General features: G+C 46.2%; 1 protein-coding gene across 3 annotated transcripts in view; it reads right to left on the bottom strand.

Moving 5' to 3' along the window:
* The window catches only part of SH3KBP1 (SH3 domain containing kinase binding protein 1), a 158,013-nt gene that overhangs the window by 84,776 nt on the left and 46,406 nt on the right, over positions 1-26,831 (bottom strand). For 2 of the 3 annotated variants that reach the window (XM_038757000.1, XM_038757002.1), the window contains exons 3-5: positions 13,398-13,504; positions 10,082-10,211; positions 2,372-2,446 (exon numbers count right to left, since the gene is read on the bottom strand). In XM_038757000.1, coding sequence (XP_038612928.1) covers positions 2,372-2,446; positions 10,082-10,211; positions 13,398-13,504 — 312 coding nt within the window. The remainder of the gene's footprint in view (positions 1-2,371; positions 2,447-10,081; positions 10,212-13,397; positions 13,505-26,831) is intronic. The other variant, XM_038757001.1, reaches the window with a different exon arrangement.

Genomic DNA, 26,831 nt, shown 5'->3' with positions numbered 1-26,831 from the left:
CCAGCTGAGTGACTAAGACTTGCAATCAAATTCGCTCCTCTCGCCAAAAATAATCTGAAATCCTCCTGCAATCTCTAAATTCCTTGAGGGCAGGGATCGCGCCTTCCAACCTGTCATACCGAACTCTCCCAAGTGCTCCGTACAGTGCTCTGTTTGGAGTGAGCGCTCAATAAATACCACTGATTGACTGCTTCTAAAACTCAGTTAGCCTCCAAGTTCACAAGGCTGATTGCCAAGCAATTAAAGCTGCAGAGGAAGCCATGAAAGCAAACAAGGCAAACTGAAAGCAGGAGAAACACCGACAGTTGCTAATGAAACGGATGAAAATTGTTAAATGTGGTTCAAATAGATTAAATGTTCAAAGTGTTCTTCATTGCTTTTAGCACACTCACTTTTAAATGCTAAATAATACAGAATTTGGTTCTAAAAGGCTTATTGTGCACTTTTAAAACAAGAAACACCAAATGAGAGGAAAAATGGAGAGCGGAACAAGAGTAAGCAGTGTTCTACAACAAATACATCTTCTGTGGTTTACAGTCCAAATAAGTCTGCAAACATGGAGAAAAGTGGTTAGTTATGAATTTATTTGTCTATGTGCTATTTCCAGAACAATTTCTGTGTTATTTCCTATTATAGTGGAAAGAACATGAGCCTCTACACGGTAATGCATTACGGGTAGAGAATGTGTTTGTTAATTCTGTTGTACTGTGTTCTCTCAAGCACTCACTACAGTGCTTTGCACATAGTAAGCACTTAATAAATACCAAGGGATTGAGTGTTTGAGTGGGAATTACAAGACCTGGGTTCTAATCCCAGCTCTGCCACTTGCCTATTAAATCACCTTGAGCAAGTCACTTAATTTCTCAGTGGAATGGGATACTATACCAGTTCTATCTCCCTCTTGGGCTGGGAGCCCCAAATGGGACAGGGACTGTGTCCAATTTGCTTATAATGTATCAACCCCAGTGCGTGGTACAGCCCTTGGCACATAATAAACACTTAGCAAGTTCTACAATTATTACTATTATTCATTTGAGGAATGAACCATTGCTTTACCACAAACCACAGCACAGGGCAACAGGGAAGGGCAAATTCCTGCTTTATCAGGAAGGGAGAATCAACAGTGTCAAGTCATCATGGACTCCAGAGAAGCTCAGCAAGGGTCTTAGGCTTCACCCTCACAAATTGTTTTCTCAACAGGATTGATCTCATATTTGCATCTGGTTTGGCTCAGACTTGGTTACTGGGAGTTGGTTGCTTTTTCGTGTGTGTCTCTACATAAGTCCTGATGCTTGTGAGACAAAAGCTGCTGCATTCAACCGAACGGGAATCTTTTCAAAAAAGGGCAATTGGAAAGGGTTTTCCTTTGGAAAACTATTGTATCATTTTGGGATGGTGGAATCCTGAATCCCTGAGCCTGCAGTTGATATGATTTCATCGTCTCTGTCGGGTGCAGAGCATTTTGAAAAAAGTTCTCCACATACTTATCAATTTTTATGATCCCCTTAGGGAGCATGTTTGCCAACTCTCTTCTGTTTACTCTCCCAAGCATTCAGTACAGTGTTCTGCAGACAGGCACCACTCAACAAATACGCTAGATTAATCCCTTTCTTACTTTGGATGCATTTCCAAATTGGTTCCTGGACTTCTCCGACCTTTACATTCAACTGGGGTTTCACAGGTCAACATCTTTTGTTTTTAGCACTTAAATTCTCGCAGGTACGTACAGAGATTGAAGAGGAAAATTGAAAACTTATCGATTCCTCCCCAAACTTGCTAAAACCTATCACAAAATGGAACAACCGGCCGCTGTCAATTAGAGGGCGTCTGGGTGACCAGAAGGACGTCACTCCACATTTTTCTTCGGTGGAACGAGAGCCTAATTGATCCCTGTCGTGTGGCGGTCAGTTCAAACGGAACAGGTGTTACAGAGGCATCTCTGCCTATGCTATTTCATCCTTCCTATAATAGCATTTTACGCCACTGAACAAACGATGCTATATAAAAGAGCAGCACTCTGATGAGGTCACGGGGTCGAGGTTCTTGCATCACTTAACACACTTGCAGCAGGAAGGTATGGGGACGGAAGCATAGCCGAATGAGTATGCTTCCACTGGTCCCGATATACGCACACGTGCCACGTACACAAAAAAGGCTCCTGAACGAGAGGGTGAGAAAGCGACAGAGAGAAGGGAACCAATGTCCTTACTATGCCAAAGAGATGACACTGGTCATGACCTTGGCTCAGAGATGAACACAAGCACACATCCAGCACAGCCGTGAGCAGGTGAGGAAGGCACACTGAAAGAGATACACACAAGTACCGGGATCTTATCGGTCAAATGGCTTCTTGGTGTTTAAGTTCACTCACTGTTATAGCGTCTGTAGCTGTCAATCTTTGCGGGTGCCATCCTGTACAGAATTGTCCCTTCAAAGGCAGTCTTTCCTGACAGGGAGTGAGAGAAGAGAAGGGAGGAGGAAACAAGAGAAGGGGAAAGGGAGAGCGAACGATGGCAAAAGAAGGGAGAGGGAGAATCTTTCAGTCAATTCGCCTCCAACGACCGGCGCCGTGAAGAGATTCACTTGCAAAAGGAATCGAGCCCATTACACAGAACGTGACTGTCGATGATGTCGGATCCTTTTTTTGTTTTTTTATCAGCAACATAATACGGCAGTGTTCAAGTCGGTAACTTAGGTATTCTAAATAACGCATTGCATACAAGCACGTGTTCTCACACGCCCGTCCTCTGACACCATGCCTATAAAATCGTTTACCAAGAAAAATGCATTAAATGCCCATTGTCCAAAAAAAGTGCCCCCTTTATATGGCTAGCTGAAAATATTGAGAACTGGATCTCACTTTCTGAAAGGCGGGGGAAAAAAAATGAGTCTCGACCATATGTAAGACTGAACAGAAGACATCTAACCCAACCCATTTAACTGCCTTTCTAGTTACGCCTAGGCTGGCAGCTGTGGGACATGCCAAGAGCTGTGAGAGTTAACCGCCGTCTCCATCCCTCAGGAAAACAAGAGTCCACCTAGAAACAGAACATCCTCTGAGGTCTCAGCACCAAACGTGATCCCTGTCGAAAGGTCAGCACACGGAGGTCTTTCTGTGACGTCCTCCCTTCTTCAGCCTACCACCCTCCCATCATCCTAACTAGAGAAGACAGGGAGAAGAGGAGAAAGGGAGGAGGAAGGATGGTGGATGGGGAAAGGGGCCTAAAAAAATAAAATATTGGAACTTAATAGCTAACTGAATATCTAAGTGGACTCGGGAGCTGCATGTATTTGAAGTCTGCTCACTGATGTGCCTTGGAGGAAGCACATTAAGGCCAAATCTCTCATACATAACTTTGCTTTTTCGGTGCCACCACATAAAACCAACATAAGTGCCTTCCTTTCGCCATAGCCTTGCAAATCAGCACGGGGACAAAAGTCGGAAAGAAGTCAGAGAGGGCCAAAAGGAAATCAGGCTTTAGGGTATATAAGAATTTAACATAACAGTGGAAAGCACGACTGGGCAGGTTCTAATGCTCTGAACCTTGAAGGATAGGAAAGGTCTGGAGGGAATTTTGATACCTGAAAAGTGTTTCTGCGGACGCAAAGGCTTTTTGAATTAACCTACAGGGTTGCCTGACTAGTTGGGTAAACATCAAACAGACAGAACCTAGAGGTCAGAGAGCACCAAAGACCTGAAGAATGAAAGCAAATAAGGGATGTTAAAACCATAGTGAGCTCCTAAGTCATCCATCCCACTTTGAACGTATCACTGATGTGGAACATGCAATGGCTTCATTTTTATCATCACCTCTATTTCATATTCATCAGGGCTCTACTGCTTCTGCCACTTGAGAGTTTTCGAAAGAAATGGATACAGTCAGGTTGGCTCCTGTTTCGCATTTCTCACTGCTCCTCTGTTTACACACGGTGACCCATTTAGAGCAGACGACATGTAAGGCCACACTGTACTAAAGAAGGACTTGGAGTTGGGCCACTTGACCCTGCAAAGCCAAGACAGATGTACTAAGTTAAAGGGCCACCCAGGCTGAGAAGAGCTGACTTCTGTTTCACGCTGTGACTGGGAAAATTATTATTCTCCCCGAGAGGATGTTTGAACTGCTTAAGCAGAACACTGATACCGTGACACCAAACGTGTTTTTTTTTAAAGCAGGAAAGCGTGCACAAATGAGAGGGTTAAGTTATTTTGTACTTGTCCCAAGAGCCGACTGTACAAGTGTAAGCGTAGTAACAAAAGGAGAACACATTTCAGCAGTTTGTATATGCCACTTCGGAGGTATTAGCATGGCTTCCTGGTGAAACAAAATTATAAATTTCCTTCAGGCCTTGTACCCCCACAAAATCAGGAGTAAACTTTTACTGTTTACTCTATTCAGGTAGTCCTTGGACTTAAGATGCAATCAATTCCTGGAACGGCATCTTGAGTCAAAATACTGTAAATCAAATATTTTTCTAATAGGGAAAATGTTCAAAATGGAAGATGGACTCCTGAATCGAGGACCACTACCTTTGCATTTTTCTTTTCACCAAAACCCTTTAGAATTGATGATGGTGGCCAACCTGATTAACTAGTATCTGCCCCAAAACTCAGTACAGTGTTTGGCACAGAGGAAGAGCTTGACAAAACTATTATGAATACTAGTTACCCTGATATATTTGGACTGAATTAGAGAGGTCTCCCTGACGGCTAGCTGAACTTTTACTTCATGCCAACTTGTACTTCCCAAGCGCTCAGTACAGTGCTCTGCACACAGTAAGTGCTCAATAAATACAATTGAATGAATGAATGAATCCAAAATAAAACGGACATCTTGACCCTCCCCGGTTCTTTAGGACTGTAGGCTCATCCTCTAGACTATAAACTCACTATGGGCAGGGAAAGTGTCTCACAACTAGGCCTTACAGGCTCTTCTAAGTGCTTAGTGCAGTGCTCTGCGCTCGGTAAGCACTCAGTAAATACCATTGACGATGATGGAAAAATTCTACTTGATGATCAGGTAACTCTCCAGGTCCCCAGCCTATTCAGCTCCACTCCCTCCTGACCTCTTGAAACTCTCTCCCCTTTTCCTTTGCCATTATCGCAAAAGGACTTAAAATGAGGACAACTTGTATTTCCTCTCGCCACAAATGCGTTCCCAGAACCTCTCTCAGAATATCTAAGATTAACCAGCTTTTCTCTCTTCGCATCGGCCTTATCCCGTCATAGCTTTGGAAAAGGTATGGTGAGACATGCCAGAGATGTCTTCTGGACCCAAATCAAAATTACCCCATCTGGTGCCAAAGGTCCCAAGTACCAGCACAGCAGTGAGGACTCCTCGGGGAAGGAAGTCGCACTGGAAAATTGGGCAGATGCGGGACTCGGCTAAGGGTCCATCTATTTGCCTTAACATCCCCCGCCTTCTCTAATGGAAAGAACACGGGTCTGAGAATCAGAAGACCTGGGTTCTAAACCCGCCTATATTACTTGTCTGCTGTGTGACCTTGGGTAAATCGCTCCACTTCTCTGTGCCTCAGTTCCCTCATCTATAAAATGCAGATTAAGACTGTGGGCCCTAGGTGGGACAGGGACTGCATCCAACCCGATCATCTTGTATATACCCCAGCTCTTAGAACAGTGCCTGGCACATAGTAAGCACTTAACAAATACTTAGAAGCAGGTCATGGGTTCTAATCCTGACTCCGTGATTTATCTGCTATGTGAACTTGGGCAAGTCACTGGATTTCTCTGTGCCTCAATTCCCTCATCTGTAAAATGCAGATTGAGACTGTGAGCCCCACATGGGACAAGGACTGTGTCCAACCCGATTTGCTTGTACCTACCCAAATGCTTAGTACAGTGTCTGGTATATAGTAACCACTTAAACACCACTAATATTACCATAATTATTAAATACCAATATTATTACCCAATCCGGTACATCTCTTTAGGGCACCTAAGAATGGCAATCCAGGCAACGAGAAATACTTGCTTAGAGGCTACCAGCCAAAGAGGGACCTCAACAAACTGGGAAAAAGCCAGGTTTTAAGGAGGGACAGGCTCCATGATCTGGAGGCCAACTACATGGGAAACGGCTTCAACCAAATTTACAAATCAGCAGAGATTAGCCGGGCTAGGACTTCTGAAAATTAGGTGAAGTCTAAAAGAAGTCAGATATTTTGTGGACAGTTATAATACTTTAAAGCTTCAGCCCCGAATCTCCTTGGGGTTCTTAAGTCCTAATAGGGGTTTTAAGTCCCACAAGAAGCAGCAAGCCTAATGGATAGAGCACAGGCTTGGGAGTCAGAAGGACCTGGCTTCTAATCCTGGCTCCACCATAGTTTCCTCATCTGTAAAATGGGGATTAAAACTGTGAGCCCCATGTGGGACAGGGATTGCATCTAACCTGATTACCTTGTATCTTCCCCAGCATGTAGTATAGTGCCTGGCCCCTAGTAAGTGCATAATACCATGTTCTAAAAGTCCACAGTCATCAAATGGATCATTAATAGGACACAGGTAATAATGATGGTATTTGTTGAGCACTTACTAGTGCCAGGCACTAAATAAGGGCTAGTTAATCTTCTGTGGGCTGGTAAGAAACCATCTTCGAGGCTGGTTTATGCAAAAAGAGATACATTGTTCCTTCCACAGGCTATCCCTATCCATTTCAGATCAGATACACAGATTTCACCTGCATCTGCAGATGGGCTCCTCGACAAATGGCCTCCGGGGAGACGGAATTCCACACGCCATTGTCTCTGTGGGTGCTGGCCACGGAGTCCCAGAGGAGTGGCCCACACAACTTCCTGCCTATTTTTTTCTGGCTTTGACTTAAATGCCCACGAAATCACCTGAAACTTGGGACAAATTGTTGGCAAAACCCACAGAAACCCAAGCCCCTCATGACCTCCTCGTGATACCCTCTTTTCCCAGCTGCCTTCCATTGGGAATGGAGGCAGGCAGCCGGCTGGGCTCTTGGACACGGAGAGACACGGTCCTCCACAGATCCTCACATGGTGTCCAGTAGCTGTGAGGCTGGGAGGATTTTGCCCCCGGCAAACGTATAAACACCTCAGACTAATGCCCGGCTCTTGGAATCTCAGGAAACCCAACCAATGAAGCAGACCAAGGACAACCACACTGTAGCTCAGGAGGCTCATCGGATACAAGGCAAAGCAGCTAGCAGGTCCCAGGAAGTAATAATAATAATAATAATAATAATGGAATTTATTAAGCGCTTACTATCATCATCATCAATCGTATTTATTGAGCGCTTACTATGTGCAGAGCACTGTACTAAGCGCTTGGGAAGTACAAATTGGCAACATATAGAGACAGTCCCTACCCAACAGTGGGCTCACAGTCTAAAAGTCTGCAGAGCACTGTTCTAAGCGCTGGGGAATTTACAAGGTGATCAGGTTGTCCCACGTGGGGCTCCCAGTCTTCATCCCCATTTTACAGATGAGGGAACTGAGGCCCAGAGAAGTGAAGTGACTTGCCCAAAGTCACACAGCTGACAAGTGGTGGAGCCGGGATTTGAACCCATGACCTCTGACTCCAAAGCCCGGGCTTTTCACACTGAGCCACGCTGCTTCTTCAGCGTCAAGTAGCGGCACAGGTCTGCGTGGGCTCAAATCGATCCATGGAACCAACCAATGCTTCCAGGTGCTCGTTCCCCAGGGGCAGTGGGGATGGGGGTATGATTTTACTGCAACCCCAGGGAAGATCCTCTCCGACCAGGAATTTTTGGGATTTGAAGGTGTAGAAGAAACCCTATGGCTTTCATTATTCATCCTCAGTGGACCCAGGGGAAGCAGCATGGCCTCGTGCAAAGAGCACGTGCTTGGGAGTCAGAGAAATTGGGTTCTAATCTTGCCTCTGTCAAATGCCTGCTGCGTCACCTTGGGCAAGTCACTTCACTTCTCTCTCCCTCAGTTTTCCCGTTCTCCCTCAAACTTGAACTGTGAGCCCCATGGCGGGCAGGGACTGTTTCCAACCCAGCGTGGTCTAACAGGGAGAAGCAGCGTGGCTCAGTGGAAAGAGCACGGGCTTTGGCGTCAGAGGTCATGGGTTCGAATCCCAACTCCACCACACGTCTGCTGTGTGACCTTGGGCAAGTCACTTAACTTCTCTGTGCCTCAGTTACCTCACCTGCAAAATGGGGATTAAGATTGTGAGCCCCACGTGGGACAACTTGATCACCTTGTATCCCCACCAGCGCTTAGAACAGTGCTCTGCACATAGTAAGCGCTTAACAAATGCTATTATTATTATTATTATTATTATTATTATTATTATTATTATTAGTGGAGAGAGCAGGGTCCTGGGAGCCAGAAGGATGTGGGTTCTAACCCCAGCTCTGCCGTTTGTCTGTTAAGTGACCTTGCACAAGTAGCTTCACTTCTCTGTGCCTCAGGTAACTCATCTGTAAAATGGGGATTAAGACTGTGAGTCCCACATGGGACTGGGACTGTGTCCAATCTGGCAAGCTTATATCTACCCCAGCACTTAGAACAGTGCTTGACGCACAGCAGGTGCTTAATAAATACCATCACTATTATGATTATTACTATTCCAGCACTCAAAAGAGTGTCTGACGCACAGTAAGCTCTTCACAAATAGCATTAAAAAAAACCCCACCAACAAAAAGCCCTCAGAATTGACCCTTCTGAAGGGTGGGAGCACTGGGCTTTCCGTAAGGTTCTGTGGATCAGTTTGGTTGTGCTCATTCTTTGACGGCTTATTTAAAGAGCAGAATCACGACATCATCAACTAGCCCTCCGCGTCCTCTCTTCCTGCTCCACGCCGATCTGGGCCATCAGGAGATGATGTCTCTGTGGTCTGTCACCCATTACTGCCCATCGTTTCTTTCATCTGACCCTTGAGGGAAAAGAAGTCACCCCAGGACACAATGAAAATAAAAACCCTAATTAACCATTGTTTCAACCCATGGATGCTGAGGCAGAGCATGGGCTAAATCAGACTCCCCTGGGGCCTTTTAGCCTAAGGAAGACACCAAGATAATAGGGAGATCATTAAAACCAAGCATCGCTGGGAATTTCTTCATAGGCCCCAAATAATATAAACTCCATTAGAGTCATTTTCCAAAAGGAAAAGGGTAATGATTACGTTATTACTGTCAAAAAGCCATCTGCCACCAGATTGACATATGTTATTTCAAATAAATGACCAAAAGGATTACAAATTTTTCTATGTATTTTCCCCCTCTCCCAAGCTAAGACTGAAGCATCTACTATAACATAACTGTCCCCACCTGAAAATCGAGGGGTCTACTTAGGATATTTTTCTCCCAAAAAGGATTACAGTGTCTTGTGCTGTTTACACCAACAGTCCATAAAAAATCTTGTTCAGGTTCTGAGGTGTTCAGCTTCAAAGTGCCCAGAATATTTCTCTTTTTCCAAAAAATATGACAAGCAGGTCTCTTTAAAAGGCTGCTTCCTAAAGAGAATTCACAGTTGAACGTTCTTCAAACAGAAATCAACCCACATTACGAATTGTTTGCACCAGGTCTGAGCTAGTTTCCTCGTTCCTCAAAAAGATAGATTTTTCTCCCCAAGCAGCCCTCTGTCACCATGTCACAGGCAGCCAGCCTTCCACTATGCTTGCAACAATACCGTGGCTTGTGGCAGGAAAGGAAAACTCCACAAACGAGGCAGAAATACTGGATGGAAAGAGCAGCAGTGATGGTAGGAGTTATAAATTCAGTCCTCAAGGCGGGGAAAAAAGGATCTATATGTTTCCCCTGTACCTACGCCTGCATTAGGATAGGTGAACACACACTCACACACACAGACACCCACATGGTCATTTCTGCTAATACTTTCAAGGAGAAAGGTAAAGGCAACACCCTCTAAAGCTACAGGCATGTGAGACGTTGATGCTGCTACATTTTTAAGAAGATAAAACACTGGGTAAAAGGGACAAGAAGCCACAAAGTTGAAGGAAATGCATTAGACTTTCTCCCTTTACAACATCATCAGAGCACTGGGAGGAATTGGCACATGAAAAGAAACCAAGACAAACTACTCCTTTCCAACCTAGCACCGCTGGCTTGCTTACTTGGCTTTATGAGTTGCTCCTCCTGGGTGATCCCAAGATCGTCAGACTCTCCAGAGAGTTCCTTTATGAAGTTGGAAGGAAACATTCCAGTTTTCCCGTTCAGGACGCCTTCCCACCATCCTTCCTCCACCTGCACAAAAACAAAAGGAGGAACAGAAATAGAGGGACGCATTTAGGATGTGCTTTTTTTGTTCCCCATGAAGCGCTGGAAATAGTCACTTGCCTATTCTACCCGAGTAGAAACTAATGCCTGGTGGTAGAATCTAATGCTCTGCACATAATAAGCACTCAATAAATATGATCGATTGATTAGTGAGTGGAAAAGACTATCTCTATCCATTTAATTTTAAGGGGTACTTCCACTAAGGACGATGAACTGGACACACACAAACACAAAATAATACTTGCCAGGAAAATTCTTTGTAATTATTCACAATACAATTTTAACCCAAACTGGAAAGTTCAAATAACAGTAATAGTAACTAGTAGTAATAATTGTATTCAAGCCAATAATAATAGTGAATTATATAACCACCTCGGCAAATAGTCAAAAGGCAGCCGGTGCGTTTATTTCAAATTCACATTCCCTGGGAGAGACCTTCTTTGGGGGTCTGACAAATTCAGAAACAAATTTCCATTATTCTGACATGACCACCAGTTGATTTAGCAGAAGGCTCTCACTAATGGACACATTGTAGGTTTGGGCATGCTGATGCTTTCAAATTTAAAGAAGTGGAAATTCTCTTCTTCAGCACAACACAGACAGAAGTGGAGTCTGCAGGGAACATGTCTATTTTCCGTTCCGTGCAATACTTCAAAGTTCGTTCATTCATTCATTCAATCGTACTTATTGAGCGCTTACTGTGTGCTGAGCACTGTACTAAGCACAAGTTGGCAACATATAGAGACGGTCCCTACCCAACAGCGGGCTCACAGTCTAGAAGTTAAAGTCAAAGTTACCTGAAGGCTCCTTTCCCCTTCCCCCATATGGCCGATAAGAAGCGACAGGCACTAGAAACACGTCAGGGAAGTTCTCCTGACACATCAGCTCTGCCGGCTGCCTGCTGGGGAAACAAAAGGGGATGCCTTTTTGGAACGACCCTCCAGCTGTCTCTTCTGCTGTCACACCAAAGTCTGAGCCCAAAAATGTTCACGAGGATGAGCGGATATATATGAACGTTAACATTTTGGAATCCGGGGGTGGGGGAAGCTAATCCATTTGGCCAAGTGCACTGAGAGTTTCAGCTGGGCCACACGGGACCTCGGCATTACAGATTGCCGGGAGGGACACCAATGGCTCCGAGTTCCACTGGTCACGGCAGGAAGTTGGCTGGGATATTCCCCTCCAAATCCCGTTCGGGAGTTCTTCCCATCAACCGCTTTTTCACTCCTCGGACTCTGCCGCCGTCTTTGTACTTGAGATTCCGGAGGGGATGCCGTGCGACAACAGGAACCGATTGCGCCACCGGCCACTATCCGAAAATCTTTTAGCTTTCTTTAACAGAAATCGTGGGAATCACCCTGGTGATGAGCCATGGCGAAAAGACAATGTAATCATTGCTTAGACTTTCTTTCACACCTTCAAGTCTTGTGAAGGTCCCCAGGAGTAGCGTTAAGCAACTAGCCCTCGTCTGACAGCCAAGGGGTGGGCGGAGGAGACTTGACCATCACTCAGCCTTAGCATGGGTGGAGTCGGAGAGCTCATTTGTCTAATTTGGGCTTTGGGAAAGATAGGTGATGAAGCCAACTGTCAGGAGAGATCTGAATGAAATTTCACAAAGGCTCCAAATTTTCCCCGGACTCCATAATCAGACTCTATTCATCCATCGGGCTGACGGCAAAGAATATTTGGGAAACAAAAAAATTGCTGAACACAAGTGTGGGTGGCTCTCTTAGGTTTGACTAAGGGAGAAGACTGACCTCGCTCCCCAGCGTATTTCTTCTTAGCCTGTCCTTAGAGGAGACAGAAAACAATTCTTAACGCACACCACATTCCTTCCCAGGTTTGCTTTATCTCAGTCAATCTACAATATTTATCCGGTGCTTACTCTGTGTGCAGCACTGTACTAAGGTCTTGGGAGAGTACGATAAGAAGTAGCAGGCGTGATCCCTGCTCCACGATTTGTCAGCTATGTGACTTTGGGCAAGCCGCTTCACTTCCCTGGGTCTCGTTACCTCATCTGTAAAATGAGGATTAAGACTGCGAGCCTCATGTAGGACAGAGACTACGTCCAACCTAATTAGCTTCTATCTACCTCAGTGATTAGAATAAGAGTGCTTAGCAGAGAGTAAGTGCTTAACAAATACCATAAGTTTTTTTTATAATCTAGTTGGGGGGAGAGGGAGACACCCTAAGACAAATGACAGCAAATGGTCTTCCTTTAAAATGGAGACATCACAGGTGCCTGGAAAACACTGCTGCCAATGAATGTTGGATAGCTCATTCTTCAGCCTGGTGATGGCATTGGGGCCAGGCCATGGGCTTTCAGCATTAAAGACTTATGAAAAGAAAGGGCCCGCTAGGAAAGCACACAGGATTCGATCTAAAAAAACTGCCTCCATTCAACCCCATTCTTCTGCCTCATTAGACCATGAGCCCCATCTGGGACAGGGAGTGTGTCCGACCTGAGCAACTTGATTCTCCCCTGGTGCTTGGACTGTAAGTGCTTCACAAATACCACTATTATTATGATTGTTATTAAGTTGAGTATTTTAGCAAAGGAGCAGTGTGGGCTAGTGGATAGAGCACGGGCCTGGGAATCAGAAGGACCTGGGTATTAATCCTGCCTCCACCACTTGTCTGCTGTGTGGACCTGGGCAAGTCACTTCAATACTCTGGGCCTCAGTACCCTCAACTGTAAAACGGGGATAAAGACTGTGAGCCCGATATGGAGCACGGACTGTAACCGACTCGATTACCCTGTATTTACCCCAGCAGTTCCGTACGGTCCTTGGCACATAGTAAGCACGTAACAAATACCACAAGTATTAATATTGTTAGGAGGAATGGGAGGGAGGGAAATCCAGGAGGAATTTGGTGCAGTGTGTGGGGGTGAGGGGGGAAGGTGCCTGGGTTTGGGTGGGAAGAACTTCCTGTGCAAAAGGTTCCACATGAGAGAAATCGGCGACACCAAAATGGATGACGCGATGAGGAGGCCGTCGAGTGCAGTCAGGATGGCTGGACGGATGGATGAGGAGCACCTGGCTGAGCCTGGCTTATACAATAATGATGGCATTTATTAAGCACTTACTATGTGCAAAGCACTGTTCTAAGCACTGGAGCACTGTTCTAAGAATATGCGTCCAGATTACTTACTTCTCCAACCACCTCTATGATGTCCCCGACTTTCAATTCCAGCTCGTCGTCATTCTGAGGCAGGTAGCTGAAGGCCACCTGGCATCTCCGCCGGCGGCTTCGTTCTCCTGTGTGGGGAAAGAGCGAGATGTTTAGATGAGCCTTGGGCCGAGGTGGGGGGTGTGTGGATATCTGTTACCGGGGCTCGGATATGGTCTCGGGGGAAATGGCGGAAGTGCGGGCCACCGTTCATCCCATGGGGGCCGTTGGTTCAGGGCCTAGCAGTGCTTAGTAACTGGTTAAAAGCCACTGGATTAGAGGCGCATGAACATGATTACCTCTGTGTCGTCTACCTCACCACCGACCTCTCGCCCACGTCCTGCCTCTGGCCTGGAACGCCCTCCCTCCTCCCACGTATCAGACAATGACTCTCCCCCGCTACAAAGCCTTATTAAAGGGATGTCTCTTCCAAGAGGCCTTCCCTGACTAAGCCCTCCTTCTCTCTTCTCCCAATCCCTTCTGCGTCACCCAGACTTACTCCCATTATTCATCCCCTCCTCCCAGACCCACAGCACTTACGTACACATCTGTCATTTAGTTATTTATATTAATGTCTGGCCTCCCCCTGTAGACTGTTGTGGGAAGGGAATGTGTCTGTTTATTGTTGCATTGTACTCTCCCAAGCACTGAGTACATCATCAATCGTATTTATTGAGCGCTTACTATGTGCAGAGCACTGTACTAAGCGCTGACAGTGCTGTCTACATAGTAAGTGTTCAATAACACCTGACTGTTTGATAACACCTGATCAATTCTCATGGGGAAGCCTAAAACCAAGGAGCACACTGTCTCTTACTCTCATTTCAAATAAACCCGAACTGAGGCAGAAGATAAAAAGGGTAAGCTTCGAGAACTGGTCGGGCAGCTAGGACAGACGTCACGGATGCGCAAAGGGAAAAGGAAGGCATCCTCTTCCTCAAACCGCGCCCCCGTTACCAGAGGCAAGCGGGGGGTCCGTTATCAGGGAGCCCGGACCCATCCCTCTCCTCGCCATGCTTCCGAAAGCCCGGGACGCCTCGCTCAATCCTTGGTTTCGGAGGCGATTCCGACCGACCCGAGGGGCTCCCCGGAACCGACTCCACGGGTGCCAGATGAAAACCGGCGGGTCGCTCTCTCTCAAGGGGCCCTCTCTCGCCCTTGGAGCTCATCTGGGGCCTGCCATACCGCGGCGGCGGCAAGGGTCTGAGCCCAGACAAAGGCAGCCGCGGACGATGCTGCAGTGCAGATGTGCTTTATGGATGAGAGCACACGGCGGGATGTGTGCAGGCGAGCCGGGAGGGAGAGGAAGGAGCTGAGGTGCACAGCTACAAGGCAGCCCACCAGCCTGGGGGGTCAGGAGGAGACGGGAATTTCACGCTGCGCGGCTGCCGCCAGTGGGAGGAAAACCGGTAAACCTCATCCCCATCTCTCTCCGCTCTACTTGGCAGCCAGGATGGCTTCGGGGGAGTGACGTCTTATGGGAGCTGAGTCAAAAAATATTTCCCATCGCCGTTCCCCTAGGACAGAATTTATTAGTTCAGCAGCAGCTACACACAAGCAGCAAGATACCGGGGAAGAGAAAGGCTTATATAACACTTCTACACACAACCCGACTGCGGAATCCTTGATAACTTCTGGGAAGACTAATCTTTCCTCTCCTCGTATTTTTCTTCCACAGGGGAGCCGATCTGAGGAGAGTCAGTCAATCAAATGTATTTACTGAATGTTTATTGTGTGCAGAAAACTGTACTGAGTGCTTGGGAGAGGGCAGTGAAGCAGCGTGGCTCAGTGGAAAGAGCCCGGGCTTGGGAGTCAGAGGTCATGGGTTCTAATCCCGGCTCCCCTACGTCTGCTGTGTGACCTTGGGCAAGTCACTTAACTTCTCCGAGCCTCAGTTACCTCATTTGTAAAATGGGGATTAAGGCTGTGAGCCCCACGTGGGACAATGTGATCACCTTGTAACCTCCCCAGCGCTTAGAACGGTGCTTTGCACATAATAAGCGTTTAACAAATGCCACTGTTATTATTACAACAGATGAATATCACAGACCCATTCCCTGCCCATGAGGAGCTTACGGTCTAGAGGAGAGGAACTGGACTCAGAATAAAACCACCAGGGTGTGCACAGTCATCATCATCATCATCAATCATATTTACTGAGCGCTTACTATGTGCAGAGCACTGTACTAAGCGCTTGGGAAGTACAAATTGGCAACATATAGAGACAGTCCCTACCCAACAGTGGGCTCACAGTCTAAAAGGGGGAGACAGAGAACAAAACCAAACATACTAACAAAATAAAATAAATAGAATAGATATGTACAAGTTAAATAAATAAATAGGATCAGCACAGGAGGTGGCTCATGCCACAGGTGGCATGAGCCATGCTTTGCCTTTCTGTCTCTAAGGAGAATCGCCTCCTTTTAACAAGAACGAGGAGTTATCAGTAGTTCGCAAGCACATTCTCGGGGCTGCACTGCCCGGCCAGCAGGAAAGATGGCACCCAATAGTTGGGGATTTTCTCTCTTGGGGGTAGTTGTCATCTTCTTCACCGTTGCCCTTCCAAATCTGGGACTACAACAGCTTTGAGCAAAGGACTGGGAATCAGAAGAACCTGGATTCTAATCCCAGCTCTGTCACCTGACTGCTGGGTGACCTTGTCCAAGTCACTTCACCTCTCTGTGCCTCAGTTACCTCATCTTTAAAATGGGGATTAAGACTGTGATTCCCACGTGGGACAGGGATGGTGTCCAACCTGGTCATCTTATATCTACCCCAGTGCTTAGTACGGTGCCTGGCTCATAGGACGCACTTAAACAGCTTTTGAAAAAAAAACAAAAAAAAAAACAGTTTCCCCTAGCTGGGTTCCACAGACTAATCCAAACCCGTTTGCAAATCCAAACAGTTTAAGGAAAATCCATGGGGCGGGGGGGATGTGGATGAATAAGGGCTTAAAAAGTAGAGTACGCAGGTTGATATTTATACAAGCACTGCGTTGTAGAAATGCCAAGGAGGCAGTTGGGAGGGCATGAAAATTTAATAGGGGAAGTCTACATTAATTGAGTCTATATTCATGAATATTAATTAATAATCAAATTAAGAGGAGAAGTCTGGAGGGGGAGGGATTTCAGAAGGACTGTGAAAATGGGGAGCCAAGTTGGGTGAGGTGGAGAAACGTTTCAGATGTCTTTAGAAGCTTACAGTACGGAATACTTTTGCCAGACTTATTTCTACCAGCAGATTCTATAATGATTCTGGGAGCCCCATGTGGGACAGGGACTGTGTCCAACTTAATTGGCTTGTATCCACCCCAGTGCTTAGTACAGTGCCTGGTGCATATTAAGCACTTAACAAAACACCATGATCATCATTACTATTATTAGGGTGTTTCCATAAGACCCTCTGGATTCTTCCCAAAACAAACGATGTAGAGGATAAGATTCTTCATCCACTCCAGCCTAATGGCATGAGGTGCCTGGATCCAAACCCGTCAGCTATTTAGCATCAAGGCCATATACAGAGTGTGCAAATAACTGACCTTCATTCTTGAAGACTATACCGCTCACCGTGACACTCACCTACGGGTTCCTGTGTGACTGAAGAGGCCAGTTTGGGATCCACAACCCTAATGGGATTTTGCATGTTGTTCTTAAGTTCTGCTGTCATGTCTGATGCTTGTAACACCTGCCAGTATTTTCACTTTTGCCTCCTGATCTCTTGATCCTTACATAGCTTCTGTTCAAAAAGAATCCCTCTTGCTCCATCTGTCTCTCTCTCTCTGTATTCTCTCCTTCTCACACACACACACACACACCCCCCGCCTCCCCCCTTATAGTAATCCTTCATATTCTTTCTCAGTCTTTAAGGCTCTTGCCCTGTTAGAAGCGCTCTGGCCATATCATCCTTTACCTGAGTTGTTCCCACAGCTGGAGCGGTTTCTGGAATGGGAGATGAAGTGAGTGAATTCTGATGTGATTCTTTAATCGCCGCTCCAGGTGGGAGCTACGGAGCTACACCTTAAGGGAGGAGGGAGAGACGAAACTGGTCTTCGGTAAGATAACCTGTCTCTTCATTAGTTCAAGGGTCCTTGTTTCTCATTTCAAGATAGGCACCCAAGACAAATATGAAAACTAAATAAATATCAAGCAACTGGAGATCTTATGCTAGAGAACATTCTGTGATTCGCAGGGTGCACTAGGCAGGGAAAAAAAAGAGCATTATTAATTCAAGCTAGCCTTTACCCTCCACATTTAGTTGACGGCATTTTCATTTATCTTTGGATTTTAATGAACTGCATCTCAGAGGAAAAGGTGACAGATGGACAAAGCCAAGAAATGCTGACTCTTTCCATTCAAATGCCGTCTGATTGTTGCCGGGCGAGATGCTGCAGTACTATCTTGCTGCTTAATAAACATTACCTTGGCTCTTCAGAGTGAGCTCGCTTTGGTTCACAGGGGAGGTTATGAAAATAACACTTTATAAAGGTGAAATCAGAAAATCATAATTCACCACTTCAAAGTCAGAGAGCATGGGCAGCAGCAGTATATCAATAATTTAGAGAGGGCGGGAGAGTGCCAATAATAACTTTCTAGTGTATCCTACAGGGGCCGTTCTCATGGATTGGCAACCCAAGGGTAAAAGATGATGTTAATCTAATAATAATAACGATGATAATTTGTGACACTTGTTTCCCTAATAATGATGGTATTTATTATGTGCTTACTATGTTGTGTGTCAAGTACTGTTCTAAGCGCTGGGGAAGATACAGGGTAATCAAGTTGGTCACAGTCCCTGTCCCATATGGGGTTCACATTCTTCATCCCCACTTTACAAATGAGACAACTGAGGCCCAGAGAAGTTAAATAACTTGCCCAAGGTCACACGGCGGACAAGTGAAGGAGCCGGGATTAGAACCCAGGTGCTTCTAACTCCCAGGCCACGCTGCAGCTCCTGTAGCAACGGCAATACGAAAAAAAAAAATTGAACTCCCTTCCAGCCTTAGCAACACTGCTTCTGGTAAAATGCCAAGGATACGCTATATTTGAAGTGTTTTACCCATTCTAGTTTTACATACCCCATGCCGTGTTTTTCAACATGGAGAAATTGAGAATTTCAAAAAACCAACTGAATAAAGATTCTAAATAAAGTTGGCTTGTTGAGTATAAACAGAATTTCTCTTACCCTAAAACATTTATTTGCAAACATGGACCACTGAAGTTGTCGGGTGACAGTGCTGGGACAACACACGTGGAGCTTTTCAAATCCAGGAGGAGGGAGGGTATCAGAGGGCTAAAAAGAACTGCCTTCGGCTATCTGAAACAAGTGGCAGAATGGCCTTGTGGCTAGGGCATGGGCCTAGGAGTCGAAAGGTCGTGAGTTCGAATCCCAGCTCCGCCACTTGTCTGCTGCGTGACGCTGGGCAAGGCACTTGACTTTTCTGTGCCTCAGTTACCTCATCTGTAAAATGGGCGTTGAGATTGTGAGCCCATATGGGACAGGGACTGTGTCCAAACTGATTTGCTTGTATCCATCCTAGTGCTAAGTATAGTGCCCGGTACATAGTAAGCGCTTAATAAATACCATTATTATTATTATGTCAAATCTGGTCACGAGAAGTGGAGTGACCTAGTGGAAAGAGTCTGGGCCTGGGTTCTAATCCTGACTCCTCTGTTTGTCAGCTGGGTGACCTCAAGCAAGTCGCTCAATCCACTGTATTTATTGAGCACTTACTGTATGTAGCACACTGTACTCAATGCTTGGGAAAGTATAATATAACAACAATATAAGAGAGATGTGCCTCGGTTACCTCATCTGTAGAATGGGGATTCCGACTCAGAACCCTATGTGGGACATGGACAGTGTCCAACTTGATGAGTTTATACCTACCCTAGTGCTTAGTACAGAGCCTGCCATATATTAAGTGGTTAAGGAATACCACAGGAATAAAAAAAAGGATCAAAAACACCTGCTCCTCAGAGCAGCTGGAAATGAAAGCACTTTGACAGAAATAAAAGCGCTCTGCAAATTCATTACCACCAAATACTATTTTAAAAGCACGTCTTTGCCAAATTGAATCAGTCCATTTGGAATCGTGGGGTCTTTCTGAGAGCCGAGATCCCCCTGAAACCGTGGCCGTTCTGCGGCTTCCCGAAACCGAAGGCCTGGTTTCAAACCACGGGCAGATAACGCCTTTGACGAGAATCCCGATGTTTTGACTCTCATTTAAATATTTCAGCGGCTTGGCAAAAGAATGGCTCATAAGGCTGGGTAGCAAGAACAACACAAAAAAGCCGACAAGGCCCATGTTAACGGGATGGCTTGGTAGGTGCTCTCCGGTTTCTTGGGTCACCGGCCAGCAATGGCCCCGTTGAGCCATTCATTCATTCATTCAATCGTACTTATTGAGCGCTTACTGTGTGCAGAGCACTGTACTAAGCGCTTGGGAAGTACAAGTTGGCAACATATAGAGACGGTCCCTACCCAACGGTGGGCTCACAGTCTAGAAATAAGCCAAGCGGCTGGGGCTTGGCAGGGCAGACTGCTCTCACCCGGGTCTCCGAGAGCCAGCGGAGCTGGTTTCCAAGCGGGCAGCGCCAACTCAAACAAACACCCAAACGCGAGTGGGGTGGACATTTTGCTTTCAGGCCACTGAAGCTCTGGAAAGGCACGGACGTTTACCACCCTGGCACCTGAAGAACAGGGTTTTGGATCTGTCTATCGGCGGCAGTGGGAGGAACGCTATTTATCGAGCAACTACTACGTACTGTACTAAGCGCCTGGCAGAGAACGATGGTTCTGTGAGACTCGTTCCAATGGAAGGGCGAGAGAGACATATAGAAAAGCTTGTAAGAGCTCACTGTTGGGTAGGGACTGCCTCTATATGTTGCCGGCTTGTACTTCCCAAGCGCTTACTACAGTGCTCTCCACAAAGTAAGCGCTCAATAAATACGATTGATCGATTGATTGTACGTGACGCTTGCTTTCCCGCCTTTGAGGGGCACTCCAGGTGAAGCAGCTTGTCACCTAGACCCAAGATTGCAGAATGCTCTCTGAACTAGAGCTCAGGACCACAGAAATCCCGATGGGCCTGGAACTCGGTGAACTACCTAACCTCTCTTCTACTACCTGGTCCGATCAACCGTATTCGCTGAGTGTCATAATAATAATGGCATTGTTGAGTGTTAATTGTGATCACTCATTCATTCAATCGTACTTATTGAGCGCTTACTGTGTGCAGAGCACTGTACTAAGCGCTTGGGAAGTAGAAGCTGGCAACATATAGAGACGGTCCCTACCCAACAGTGGGCTCACAGTCTAGAAGGGGCATGACTGATCATGCAAGGAGCAATCAAACAACTGTCTCTATATGTTGCCAACTTGTACTTCCCAAGTGCTTAGTACAGTGCTCTGCACACAGGAAGCGCCCAAAAATACGATTGATTGATTGATTGATTGATTGAGAGCTTCCTATGTGTAGCTCTGTATTACGCAATTAGGAGCGCACGATGCAGGGGAAGTGCTCACACAGGACCTCTCATCCACTGATAAAGAAATCAGTATTACACATGTGACTTCTTTTTAATAGCATTTGTTAAGCACTTACTATGTGCCACGCACTGTTCTAAGCGCTGGGGTACACATAAGTAAACCAGGTTGGACCCAATCCGTGTTCACATGGGGCACGCTATCTTAATTCCCCATTTTCCCCACTGAGAAGCAGCGTGGCTATTGAGAAGCAGCATGGCTCAGTGGAAAGAGCCCGGGCTTTGGAGTCAGAGGTCATGGGTTCAAATCCCGGCCCCGCCGATTGTCAGCTGTGTGACTTTGGGCAAGTCACTTCACTTCTCTGTGCCTCAGTTACCTCATCTGTAAAATGGGGATTAAGACTGTGAGCCCCCCCGGGACAACCTGATCACCTGGTAACCTCCCCAGTGCTTAGAACAGTGCTTTGTACATGGTAAGTGCTTAATAAATGCCATCATCATCATTATTATTATTATTATTATTATTATTTTATAGATGAGGTAACCGAGGCCCAGAGATGAGAAGTGACTTGCCCGAGGTCACACACAGCAGACAAGTGGCAGAGCGGAGATTAGAACCCAGGTCCTTCTGACCCCCTAAGCCTGTGCGCTCTATCCGGTGCTGCGTCTGCCACTGACTTATCATTTTGCACATCTGGCACCAGCGAAGACATCATCACGCACAAATCTACAATCGATCAGTGAATCAATAAGTATTGAGACCTTACTGTACGAGGAACCCTATACTAAGCGCTTGGGAGAGTCCGATACAACCGAGTCAGTAGGTAATTCTTGCTGATGTGTGCATATCTGCTTGGGCTTGAAAAGTATCTCTGGAATTGTTGCTATGCCTTTTATTGAATACTGGGGGACGTTTTATATAATATGCTATTAAGGCAGAAAATGGTCATGTTAAGTGTCACACGCCACTGCCATTTTCGTTGAGGCTGTTTCCTGAAAGTCCTATATTCACTAACGGTGGATAGTTTGAAAACTTGCAAGGACTGCATTTCTTTGCACTCAGGTCTTTACAAAGCCCGGTGACAAATTGCCTGAGTTCGAATGACTCCAAAAAACCTGGGCCCTGAGGGATGAGAGAAGGGAAGGTTGGGCTCTTGGGGTATGTGCTGGATAAGGAAGGCAGCATAAGAACTGTCCGTTTTTTCTTTAGATAAATTGTAATTCCGTGACCTTTGTGATTCACGACTGTTTAGGTTCTCTATTATGGTGTATTGTGGGATTAGCCTATTTGGGGAGGGTCCGTAATGAGCCTGCTACTGGGTAGGGACCGTCTCTATATGTTACCAACTTGTACTTCCCAAGTGCTTAGTACAGTGCTCTAAACACAGTAAGTGCTCGATAAATACGATTGAATGAATGAATGAAAGCAGCAGCATGGCATAGTGGATAGAGAACAGGCTTGGGGGTCGGAAGGTCAAGAGCTCCGCCACTTGTCGGCTGTGTGACCTTGGGCAAGTCACTTAACTTTTGTGCCTCAGTTACCTCATCTGTAAAATGGGGATTGAGACTGTGAGATCCACATGGGACAGGGAATGTGTCCAAACTATGTGCCTGGCACATAGTAAGGGCTTAACAAATACCATACTTATTTTATTTTGTTAATATGTTTTGTTTTGTTCTCTGTCTCCCCCGTCTAGACTGTGAGCCCGCTGTTGGGTAGGGACCGTCTCTATATGTTGCCAACTTGTACCTCCCAAGGGCTTAGTATAGTGCTCTGTGCACAGTAAGCGCTCAATAAATACCACTGAATGAATGAATTAATAATAATAATTATTACTATTACTATTATTACATGTTTCCCGCCCAAAGGTAACTTACGGTCTAGCGGGCGAGACAGACTCTGTCCTCTCGCTTGGCTGGATACACGGATCCATTATTCATTCAATCGTATTTACTGAGAGCTTACTGCGCGCAGGGCACTGTACTAAGCACTATATCGATAATTGAATTTACTTGGTTTTCGGATTTGCTGCCCTGAAGCCAAGAAGTGGATTGACTGTTTATCCCAAAGCCCAGAAACATAACAGATATTTCCAAAAAAAAAAAAAAAGCTTTTTCTTCTGTCTACCCATGACTTTTATCAACAGGCCACAGAAAGATATTTTTAGCAGGGACCAAATATGAAACCTAAACAGTTGGTCGCTTTGGCATTTTTTTTTTCCCTGTGCTGACTTGCCTCTTGATACTGCTTCTGGCAGTTGCTGCCTGTACTTTCAATCATCTGTCAAACAGAACAAAGCCTTTCTAAAACAGTACCACGTCACGAAAGCCAACGCAAAAAATGAACAATTCTATAGTTTATATTTAGAGAACTTCCCACTGTGCCTTGAATGCCAACTTGTGGGTCTGGGGGAAACCTGATTTTCTATTCCAAATCTACTGTACTCGCCTGTGTATTTAGTATAGAACTCTGTAAGCCGCTCAATAAATTTCACTGATGGGTGGAGACGATCCAGATCCTTCTCCAATGATGGCTGCTCTGATGTCTTGCCATGACCATGATGGCAGGAGGAATGGAGGTGCTACGAAAGGGGTCACCCTCTTTTCATCACATTTGCCTACTTGTGCGTTTTCGGGCCTGGACTTCGTCGTGGGTCGGCGGGCACGGAGAGGAAGCCAAGCCTACCAACGTCCACGGTGCCACTTGGCGCTTACTTGACACCAAATAATGATGGCATTTATTAAGCGCTTACTATGTGCAAAGCACTGTTCTAAGCGCCGGGGAATTTACAAGGTGATCAGGTTGTCCCACGTGGGGCTCACAGTCTTAATCCCCATTTTACAGAGGAGGTAACTGAGGCCCAGAGAAGTGAAGTGACTTGCCCAAAGTCACACAGCTGACAAGTGGCAGAGCCGGAATTTGAACCCATGACCTCTGACTTCAAAGCCCGGGCTCTTTCCACTGAGCCACGCTGTTTCCCTAAGGCATATCGGTTATCGGTTTCTGGCCTCTCGCTCTGTGGAGCCCCTTCTTTCTGGCATTCTTTCTGGATAAGTGTCACGGTCCCTGTAGGATGAGATCTCTTGGGTCCAGGTAACCTCCAAGCAAGGGCAACTACCGGCTTGCTCAAGTGGCTAATCAATGTCTTTGCCCCTCTCCATATACTGTGTGGTAACTTTCACACTATTTCTGCCCTCTTCTGAAAAAAGAAATAATAATAATTGTGGCATGCGCTAAGCATTTACTATGGGCAGGCCCTGTACTAAGTGCTGGGATGGGTACAAGCAAACCTGGCTGGACACAGTCCCTGTCCCACACGGGGCTCACAGTCTTAATCCCAATTCTACGGATGAGGAAACTGGAGGCCCAGATAAGTGACTTGCCCACGGTCTACACAGCAGATAAACGGCAGAGCCAGGATTAGAACACAGGTCCTTCTGACTTTCCAACGTGGCGTGGTGGTTGTCCCTTTGAATCCATTGGGCCAGAGACCCAGAGCAGCGGGATGGGGGGGGGAGTGCTCGCTGCCCCCTCTCCCAAGAAGGGAAACGGAAGAGGAAACGCTCTCCTCAACCCTCCTTCCTCCTCCTCCTCCCCGCCGCTCTCACGGCACCTCAGGAAGGATCTGGAACAAGGCTTCCAGCAGGAGGGAGAAACCCCCCCAAAAGCCTGATTCCCCTACCCAAATTTGGCGATGAATCACAGGCTGCGGCATGTGTATCTGAACATCTGCTGCTGCCTGGTTTCACCTCCCAATATGACCCCGCTGCTTGGGATTAGGCACGGCGGTCTTAATCATCTAGTCAGTCTGGGGATAATGTTCGTACATTTATTCATTAAATCATATTTGTTGAGCACTTACTATATGTAAAGCACAGTACTAAGCACTTGGGAGAATACAACAGAACAATATAACAGACGCATTCCCTGTCCACAACGAACTTACAGTCTAAAGGGGAAAACAGACATTAACAGAAATACATTACAGTTATGGACATAAGTGCCAGGATTAAGTACCAGGCGCCATATTTTTGACACAGAACAAACGTCCCGTGATTCCGACTTGGACAGATGACGCTGAATTGTGGTTTATTACTGCGAGTGTCACTCCCATTAAGTGAACTACAGTATTCATTGAAAGCCCAAGAATACAGACCACTGTCCTAAGTCCTTAAAAGAGCGCAGCGGAGATAGGAGTTTACAGTCTACCTGCAGTTAACATTATGTTAATTTCTCTGCTTTAATTTTTTGATGGTAGTTGTTAAGCAAAGCATACTGGCTTAATGGATGGAGCAGGATTAGAACCCAGATTCACTCACTCCCAGGACGATGCTTTTTACTTTAGGCCACACTGCTTTTCATCTTGAATCAATCAATCAGAAGTTTATTGAACACTTATGTGTTCAGAGCCCTGTACTAAGCATTCTTAGCGGATGTCACAAGCATCTGGACCCGTGAGGCGGCCGTCTGGAGGGACACGAAGAGGTTGTCCTTGAAAACGTTCTGCAGGAAGAACTGAAGGGATTCGGCCACAGACGGGATGTGGGGATTAGAAGCTAGGGAGGGGTGAAGGATCACCCCAAGGTAACGGACTGGGGAGACGGGAGAAGTGAAGCTATCATGGAGAAGTGAGGTGGGAGAGTTGGAAAGGCCAAGTTCAGTTTGAAGGAAACCGGCCACTCGTATCATGTCGACTGAGTACCTCCTCCTGGGTGAAGAGCAGGGAGAAGCGAAGCTATCATGGAGAAGTGAGGGGGGAGAGTTGGAAAGGCCAAGTTCAGTTTGAAGGAAACCAGCCACTCGTATCATGTCGACTGAGTACCTCCTCCTGGGTGAGAAGCACTGTACTAAGTGGTTGAGAGAGCGTTCCAGAAGTCTTGGTCCCTGTCTGAGAGTGGAGCTTAGAAGGTGAGTGGGTTGGGGTGGACGGTATCAATGGCTGTTGCAAGGCAGCCATCCAGTCTTGCCCGACTATTAATTTTGAAAACTAAGTGTGGGGGTTACGGTAACACAAGAAACAGCTTGACGTTTTCTGAATTTCTCTCCGGCTTTCGTCCCCAACTACTGCTTCAGCCCCTCTGCACCACCTAAGCACTCTGGTTACCCCCCATTGTGTCTGCTGTGTGACTGTGGGCAAGTCACTTCACTGGGACAACCTGATCACCTTGTAACCTCACCAGCGCTTAGAACAGTGCTCTGCACATAGTAAGCACTTAATAAATCCCATTATTATTATTATTGTTATTCTCTGTGCCTCAGTTTCCTCCACTGTAAATTGGGGACTCGATGCCTGCTCTCTCTCCTACTTAGACTGTGAACCCCAGGTGAGACAGGGACTGTGTCCAACCTGATTAACTTGCATCTACCTCAGTGCTTACAACAGTGCTTGACATCTAGCTTAAGTGCTAAAAAACCATTAAAAAACAGATGAATTTGACAAGTTCCCTGCCCAAATGGGGGGGCAGCATATCAGCTGCTACAATGAGGAGCCCGAAACCAAGAGACTGAACTCCAATCTATCCATATATGGTTTTGCTCTGAAACTAGAGCCACACCATACTATTTTGAAATGACTTTAATATCACACCTTATTTGAAGCAAAAGTTCCCGTCTCTCACAGACAGGACAACACCTATTAGCAAGATCATAAAAGCAGCGTGGCCTAGTGGCAAGAGCCCAGGCCTAGGAGTTGGAAGGACTTGGTTCTAATTCCAGATCCACCACATGTCTGCTGGGTGACCTTGGGAAAGTCACTTCACTTCTCTGGGCCACAGTTACCTCCTCTGTAAAAGGAGCCCCATGTGGGATGGCGACTGTACCCAACCTGTATGTCTACCTCAGCGATTACTACAGTGCCTGGCAAATAGTAAATGCCTGACACACATCATTTTAAAAAATCACATCAAAGGCTACAATAAGCCCCCTGCCAAG

Source organism: Tachyglossus aculeatus, chromosome 15 (assembly GCF_015852505.1).
Source record: "Tachyglossus aculeatus isolate mTacAcu1 chromosome 15, mTacAcu1.pri, whole genome shotgun sequence".
NCBI lineage: Eukaryota > Metazoa > Chordata > Mammalia > Monotremata > Tachyglossidae > Tachyglossus > Tachyglossus aculeatus.
This window is presented reverse-complemented; position numbering and strand designations above follow the sequence as displayed.